This window comes from Harmonia axyridis, chromosome 4 (genome assembly GCF_914767665.1).
Source record: "Harmonia axyridis chromosome 4, icHarAxyr1.1, whole genome shotgun sequence".
Classification (NCBI taxonomy): domain Eukaryota; kingdom Metazoa; phylum Arthropoda; class Insecta; order Coleoptera; family Coccinellidae; genus Harmonia; species Harmonia axyridis.
In genome coordinates, this window is record NC_059504.1 from 22,111,588 (window position 1) to 22,120,396 (window position 8,809).

At 34.5% G+C, this 8,809-nt stretch overlaps 1 protein-coding gene across 1 annotated transcript in view; it reads right to left on the reverse strand.

The window, feature by feature from the left end:
* The window catches only part of LOC123677634 (protein big brother), a 52,256-nt gene extending 43,447 nt beyond the window's left edge, over positions 1–8,809 (reverse strand). Inside the window, exon 1 of the mRNA XM_045614282.1 lies at positions 8,502–8,809. Within this exon, the coding sequence (XP_045470238.1) occupies positions 8,502–8,693 (192 nt within the window). The 5' untranslated portion in view covers positions 8,694–8,809. The remainder of the gene's footprint in view (positions 1–8,501) is intronic.

Below are 8,809 nucleotides of genomic sequence, written 5' to 3' on the forward strand. Positions count from 1 at the left end.
CCTGCTCTATGCTTTTGTTATATACCGCTAGCTTGCATCTTCTTGGTTCCCTGGATATAGATAGGCATTGGGTTTTTTTGGTGGAAATAATCATGTTGAATGAATCAGTTGCTCTTTCGAAGGCGTAAAGGAGTCTCTGGAGGTTGAGATACTAAATGTTGAGATACTAAATTACTGACGAAGACGAAGTGAATCGACTGGCAAAGCAGGAAACCAGAGGTGTCCTTGCCTCATACCACATCCTTTTGAAGAGATTACCCGAAATCTGAGCGATAGCAATACCTGCATTTGACAGTAATTCCATTTACTGAAGTTAACGTTACAAATAGGAAATAAGCCAGACACAAATAAAAGATTTCCAACTATCATAAAATGTACCCTCGACCAACTGAATTTAAGATTCGGAGATTTCACTTTGAACATGTTATTTGCAATAGATATCTAGATCCTCGGTATAATACAAAATTTTTCATCAAAGTGATTAAAAAACAGGTTGAATCTAAATTGATCAGTTGACTCGAAGATGGAAATAAATCTGCAAATGAGACTGAAAATATTTGCGCCTCAGCAGCAAAACGGCCAAGATTGGCTCCACCCGTAGCTGGTCAATCTAGCAGTCTATTTGATCGGATATTTTGTCAAATAGCGCCGATGAAGCTGATAATACCACATCAGAAGAATATGCGATTTTGGACTGAGTCCTCATATTGAAAAGACTATTAGGTGAATATAAATAATTCAGAAAAATGTATTCCTATCAGTCAAGATCCATTATAATTGTGGAAAATGACTACAAAATACAAATCCCTAAACTCGATTGCCCAATATTTGTCTTGTCGGGTGGTGCTGGCCTAATCTATGACCCATTACGAAGTAGATTGTAGGAGATAAAACTATGAAGCTTTTATTCATCAAAAATAATTTAATTCTTTTGAAAACTCTGATTTCGACTATTCCCGAAAAGTGCCCTCCTTATATGTGCAACGAATTTTCAATAATTCACCCCAAAATATCTAATCAATACAAAGTTATAGACAATTCAAGTCAAAAACTAAGAAGTTCTTGATAGATCTTGAGTTGTATGGTTTAAATGATTATTTAGAAAGAATATTGAAAAATTTTGAGTTAAGTTGAGTTTAGTTGAGTTTATTTGAGTTATTTATTGTTAACACTATTCCATTTATTCTTTATATATTTTCAGGAAATAATATATAATATTTCAAATAAAGGTATTTATCTATCTTTCAAAAGAAGCTTGTCAAAATTTCGAAAGATAGAGTCAAGTCTGGATCGAGAAATTGAAGGTTAAATTACACTACATTGGTCGTTGTTTGAAAATTTAATAAAAACGAATTTTTTTTGATGGGTACAAATGCTGTGCAAGCAAAGCAATGGCTTGATAAGTGCAGTTATTCAGAAACTGATTACGATCAGTGCTGATTTCGATCAGCAGCCTTTGTTGTCCATCGACAACAACGGCTGGTATGAAGAAATTATTGCTGAGGTTGAAGTCTATTTCGAAAGCAAAACAAATCGTCCTATAGAAAAGATTATTAAAATTTAGAGGATCGTTGAAGCATTCGTATCATTCTTGAAGGAGAGGAGTTAAGTAGAATTTTCAATAAAAAGATGTGATTTTACTGGTTTTAGGCCTGAAACTTATTGGGGGAAGTGTAAGTATTATACGGAAAGTTTAAAAGTCGTACAGAAACATTTCCCATAGTTCAGAGTGCTCAAAAAGATTCCGCACAGTAATGGACCGATGTACAATTCTCTTGTACATCGAGATAATTGTACATTGGAGACCACGGGAACATAAACGAAGTGTAGGAAGACCACCAAAACGCTGGTTAGATGACATTAAATCAAAGGTCGGACGATGTTGGCACCAGTTGGCTCAAGATAGAAGAAATTGGAGAATTCAAGGGGAGCCTATGTCCAAAAGTGGTTAAAGACAGGCTGTTGAAGAAGAAGAATGGACCGAAGATATCGGACCTTTGAAAACTATTTATTATTGCACCATGGAGACTATACATTCATACCTATTGTATGTAGTTAGTGTTTTCCAAGTTGCTCTTATGCGTCATGGGATATGAATGACGAGAGCTCGAAAGATCTTGACTTCACAACAGTTCTTTCCTCATTTTTAGTTCAAAATTCGCACAGACATTTGGGGAGGAAAAATGCTCAGATCCATAAAAAGTAATGCAATTTTCTCATTTCGTTTCTGAACAATTTTTTTATATGACAGAATTCGTTTTTATGGCTTCCAAGAAAAGATTTTTCTAATCATTTATATATTTCACAATATAAAAAAAGTTGATTCCTAGCTATGTAGTAACACGATTTAGAAGTGAATAAGTCTGCTTAAATCTTTTGTGAGATGTATGAACTAATATGCTTCGGGTTTTCCGTTGGTATTTTATGTGTATTCGACCTTCAAATAAGTACCTAAGTCAGTATTAGCGATACTCCACTGGCGTGTTCTGGAATTTATAAAAGTGGTAATACATACTTATTTCAAATTTCCCATGAAGTGTACAAGGTGTTTATGAGAACATCATGGAACTTGTATAACTCAAATTCATCAATACTCAAGATTTTGAATTCAATTCTACATTTTTTATTATTTCAGTCAATTCTACATACATTGTACCTATAAAAAGGGAGGGGTTACTTAAGAAAACCCTATACCTAGAATAACTTTAATAGTTATCGAATAAAAAACATGAATTCAGGAAAAACCGCAATTTCTAACCTGCAGGCCAATTGAAAAGTCCCCGGTCTACCATAGCAAAACACATATTTTTGGCAAAATTCGATTTTATTATTCAAAATAGTTGCCTTCGAGGGCGATACAGCAATTATAGCGATCTTCCAAATTTTCGATACCATTTTTGTAGTACGATTTGTCTTTCGCTTCAAAAAAGGTCTTAGTTTCAGCGATTACTTTTTCATTGGCGCTAAATTTCTTTCCAGCGAGCATTCTTTCTAGGTCTGAAAACAGGAAAAATCGCTGGGAGCCAGATCTGGCGAATACGGTGGATGCAGAAGCAATTCGAAGCGCAATTTATGCAATTTTGCCATTGTTTTCATTAATTTGTGAAACGGCGCATTGTCTTGATGAAATAATAATAGTACTCTTTTTTTCTTCAACTGGGGCCATTTTTTAACGATTTCATGCTTTAAACGATCCACTCGCTGTTAATAGTCTGTCACTTTTGGAGGTAATCAATGAATATTATACCTTGCGCATCCCAGAATACTAATGTCACAACCTTGCCAGCTGACTGTTGTGTTTTTCCTCGCTTTGGATTCGGTTCATCGTGAGCAGTCCACTCTGCTAACTGTCGATTGGACTCCGGAGTGAAATGATGGAGCCATGTTTCATCCATTGTCACGTATCGACGCAAAAATTCAGGTTTATTGCGCTTAAACAGCTTTAAACACTGCAGAATCTTTAACACGTTGTTGCTTTTGATCGATTGTGAGCTCGCGCGGCATCCACATGGGCGCCCGCAGAAATTTTTCTCAGGGGGGGCAAAATGAAAATTATCCATGATTTTCATTGAAAACCGGAAAATTGTTGTGAATCCATTACTTTCCTTTTTTCCTTTCCCCTTGGATTGAGAAAAATATATTGAGGGTGTTGTGCTGAAAAATGAGACAATCAAAATCTCAGGGGGGGCCATGGCCCCCCCTGGCCCCCCCCTGCGGGCGCCCATGGGCATCCAATTTGCACAGAGCTTTCTCATCTACAAATATTCGTGAATGATATGATGTACACGTTCAGATGATATCTTCACAATGTCTGCTATCTCGATCAACTTTACTTCACGCTCATTCAAAATTATTTTGTGAACTTTTTTGATTTTTTCGTCGGTGACAGCCTCCTTTGGTCGTCCACTGGGTTCGCCGTCTTCGTTGCTCATTTCACCACGTTTAAACTTAGTATACCAATCAATGATGGTCGTTTTTCCTGGTGAAGACTACGGAAACTCTTCATCAAGCCAAGATTTTGCTTCAATTGTATTTTTTATTATAAGCAAACGAAATTCTTTTTTTCCATCTCTTTTCGAATAACAAAAGTACGTACACTCACATCGCAATATCTCACAAACTAATGCTCAGACTGCTGTCAAATTTTGACACGTATCGTTTGAAGGTTGGTACTAACTAAAAATCATATGGATTTAATACTAGCACAGCCATCTATGCATCAGACCGGGGACTTTTCAATTGGCCTAATATTCTGAAACAAGTTGCAGAATGGGCTCCTATTTCAACACGAATGCGAAATTCGAACGCATGAGTGTTGGAAATGCAACGAGTATTAGACGATATTTTCTCTAGTTCAGTCAAGTTTTTTGAAATATTGTCGAAATTCAATGAAAAATTCAGATTATACATCCTGGTGAATTTTGTATTGTATATTGGCAGTTGATGTGACTGCTACGAAAATTGAGAGATTACAGAATTTGAAACGTATGTTTCGAATTTTGAAATAATTTATAATTACGCATTAATTTCGTGAATTATGTCTGACGAAATCGAACTAATACCAACAGAATTGGTATTAGTTAGGGGAAATTGCGAATAATGTTGAAGATCATTTCACTTTATCCGAATTATATTATATCGACAATTGACGTGTGTTGAAATATGATTGGATTGGAAGTCAGTGTAGATGACCACAAAACGAAAAATATAATTGAAAACAATGTAATGAGTTCATTACTGCACTGTTTTAGTACTGTAATGAACTCATTACGTTACTGAAATAGACAAATTAATTATTCGTAATTGAAAATTTTATTGGTTTGTAGATTCTCAAAAATATCAACGAACAAATTGATTACAATTCATGATATTTCAAGTTTTATTATCGAAACATAGACTTTCAAGTTATTTTCCTCGATAACTCTTAAAGTTTTCATAGGTATAGGGTTTGCTTAAGTAACCCCTCTATATTTTTATACGTAGAATTGGCTGAAAGAATAAAATATATTGGTTTTATATGAAAATCTTGAGTCTTGATGAATGTGAGTTGTCCAAGTTCATGATCTCCTCGTAAACACCCTGTACATTTTTGGTACAAACCTCAAATTATAGAGATGTTTTCAGGGACGACCGCTCAAAATGGATAGAAAAATGTTTCGTATGTTAATTCTTTTCATTTTCAGAAAATACAAAAACTTATTATTTAAATTTCTGAACAGAAAGGATAAATTTGAGCTATTCACGAATTTTTGTGCCAAAGTTCTTTGAGATTAGAATATTTGTATAAACTCAGGCATACCAATGTCCGTCTAATAAGTACATAATTTATTCCATAAAATATAATTCAACTGAAATGATACACCTCTAGAATTACATGTGGATTACAATCTCTGTAGGTACCTATAGTAGCGTAAAAGTTAAATTATTATAGCCCGGACTCTGAATTCTCAGTAGCGTCGCTCGCAAGATGAAGATGACGCATAGAAAATCTAGGAATTCAGAAGAGAGAGAGAGTTACGCTTGAATTAATGAATCATTTTAATTCTAGTTAGGTAGTTAACAGATAAATTTCCCGTTTTTACGTAATACTGGCTCTATAAAAACCTCAATTTCCTGGAATCCACAGAGAAGGTCGTACGTGATTTCGAGGAAATTTCTAGAGAATAAAAATTCATATCCGATTTAATACATAGTTTACTTTGTTCATTGTTCATAGTAAAAATAGTCTCCTGCTGAACAAGCCCAATGCATTCAACGCAGATAAAATTGTTTGTAATCATTTGAATTGATTTCTTTTCATAACCACGGTTCTTTGACTCATATGACGGGTTTAATAAAACATTGATTGACCTATCAAATCGTTGATTGTAGTTTTAAAACTATGGAATCTTAAGGATCCATGGAATCTATCTATGGAAAAATTGGAATTGAGCACAGAAATTATTTTCTCTAATTCTGTGGTTATTCCGTTCATTCTTCTACATCTTGTAGAACAAAATCGCGCGAGAATATATCAGAAACGCACAGTTTTCATGGTTATATTTTATTTTTATACGTTGGTACTCCGAACTTTCCGCCACGGCTCTACCTGTCAATTCATCAATTTGCCTTAAGGAAATCAGTTCTGCCAAACAACATTTTTCAATGCAAAAATCACTAAATGATATTTATGGAAATATTTCATTAATTTCAATAAGTATGCAATGAATTGGAGAAAATAATGTATAATACTCGTACAGAAGGCTCATTCACTCGTTCATTCAAAAACTCGCCACTTCGTGGCTCGATTCTGAATTTTGAGCTCGTGGAAGAATATCAATGCCTTCTGCACTTGTATTATAAAGAACTATATTTGATCGAACAAATCACCAAAGTTTTATTGAACCCACTTACTCTTTCAAATTTCGAATCAAGATCTGCCTTGAAAAGAATAAAAAAAGTTCTAGTTCCTCTAACAGAGCGCTTGGACACGTATTGTCTGTATTTTTCGGAATTTGTCTCAGATGGTTAGGACCTATGCCATGGTCAAATTCAATTATGTCTATATTATGTTATAACTTTGGAATGGAGGATTCTAGGAACTTGAAATTTTCTGGGTATGGTCGGATTTCCAATACCGCGGTTTTAGTTGTTGAAAAAATCTTGATCATATCTCAAAAGCTCCCCAACCGAGTGAATGCTTTTATGTAAAATGGTTATGATTTCTTGGCTGTCCAGAGATATTGCCTCTAACTGTTTTGAAGTTATTTTGAATATTCGTTTCGAAAAAGACTCGGTTCAAAATATTGAACTGAACTCGAACCAAAAGTTTGGCAAAAAAACATTTATGAACATAGTAGATCCTAAAACAAGTAGCAGAATGGGCTCCTATTTCCAACACGAATGCGAAATTCTAAAACTCTCTTCTTCTTCGCTCGTGTTGGAATTCCCTTCTGGAAAGAGTATTAGACGATATTTTCTCCATTTCAGTCAAGTTTTGTGAAATATTGTCGAAATTCAATGAAATATTCAGATTATAAATCCTAGTGACTTTTGTATTGTATGTTGGCAGTGTGACTGTTACAAAAATTGACAGATTAAGAATTTGAATTTGGAATGTACGTTTCGAATATTGAAATAATTTATAATTTCACATTGAATTCGTGGATTATGTCTGAGTAAATTGATTTAACACCACCAGAATCAAAAGAAATTGTGAATGAAGTTGCAAATCATTTCACCATATAAGTCAGTGTAAACAACCACAAATCGAAAACTATAACTGAAAACAATGCTGTAATGAGTTCATTACAGCACTCTTTTTAGTTCTGTAATGAACTCATTTCGACACTGAAAGAGAGAAATTTCATTATATTATTTAATTTAGTCATCATTTCTCATCCTATGAACCAGAAATATCAAGAAGAAAAGTCGTTCATCATACTGACAAATTTCTTTCATTGTATCAGGGAAAATATTTTATTAAAACAATGAAATGTTCATTATTACAATGTTCGTTGGTACGATCATAGTTGTGACTACATACTTTATATCAGTAATGTATTACTATTCATTGAAAATATCCGGAGTAGATGATAAACGTCTTCGACGACTTCACATCAAATAAAAAAAGTTCTTCCATCCAATGATAATTTCATCGAAACAACGAAATCTTAACATTTATTTCCAGAATCGCGATGTTGATGAACATCGGTATTCCTAATAGCAATGAATAGGGGTATACTTTAAGGAATGAAATTATATGAATGAAAAAGTGTATCAATGAAATCAAGTTTATGATTGCCATTCAGTTCTATACAATGAAACATTTTTATTTTCAGTCTTAGGGATAATATTTATCACACTTTTATAATATGCTCTATAATTTTGTCCATATATGTAATTTGGGTAATTCTTAGCCAATGTCAATTCTGTACGGTTGATTTAAGATGAAACGTTATTGAAAAATTAAGTCATTTATTATTTTCAGAATGGGGTTATGTTCCTTGATTATAAAAATCCGACGAATAGTTCAGGGGAATTATCTATAACCATAAAATAATTGTTGATCGAATTGAATATCACCAGTTGAAGAAAAACTACAAGTTTTTTACAAAGTTTCGTAAAGATTGTATTACCTACCTTCTAGTAGGAAATTTTGTTGAAAGTTATTTAACTAACTTTTCTCCAGATTTTGCGGGAATACCTATCATAGTTTTATGGAATCATTAATAAAAGTAATCAATTGGAAGAAATTGAGGTTTTTGTCAATATGAAAGAATAGCAGTTTTGGACTGAGTCAGTATCTGGATGTGTGACTTGACATAGGTGTTTTAATTTTTTTTTCGAATGGATTATCTAATACAATCGTGATCGTGAAACTTGTGGAGTTTTTGTTCAAATTTCGCAATATACCCAACCCAAAACCTAATCTGCGAAAATTGAATTGCCTGAACCTGTCATAACAACCCTGAAGCTGAAGGAAGCTAAAATTTTTTCAAGCCCATCTAAACAGATCCTACCTCGCTCTCTCTGCTCAGCCTCCTGAAAAGTTCGTCGGACTCGAACTTGGCCTTCTGGTCGGGCACCACCCTAGGCATCTTGAAGATGAACCTAGGCTTAGGCTGTTCATAGAGACCGATACTCTCGAAGGGAAGCATCCCGGCCAGGGCTGACGTGGGATCGTTCATAGAATGCATCGCACTGTAATTCATTAAAGAAAATCCCGCGAACGACGATCTGTCAACGCAATTATGTGTCCGAACGGATTTTAAAAGCTCCTAGCGACGTCAAAGGCGATACTGCCGTCGAAAACCTGACGCCGGCTCCG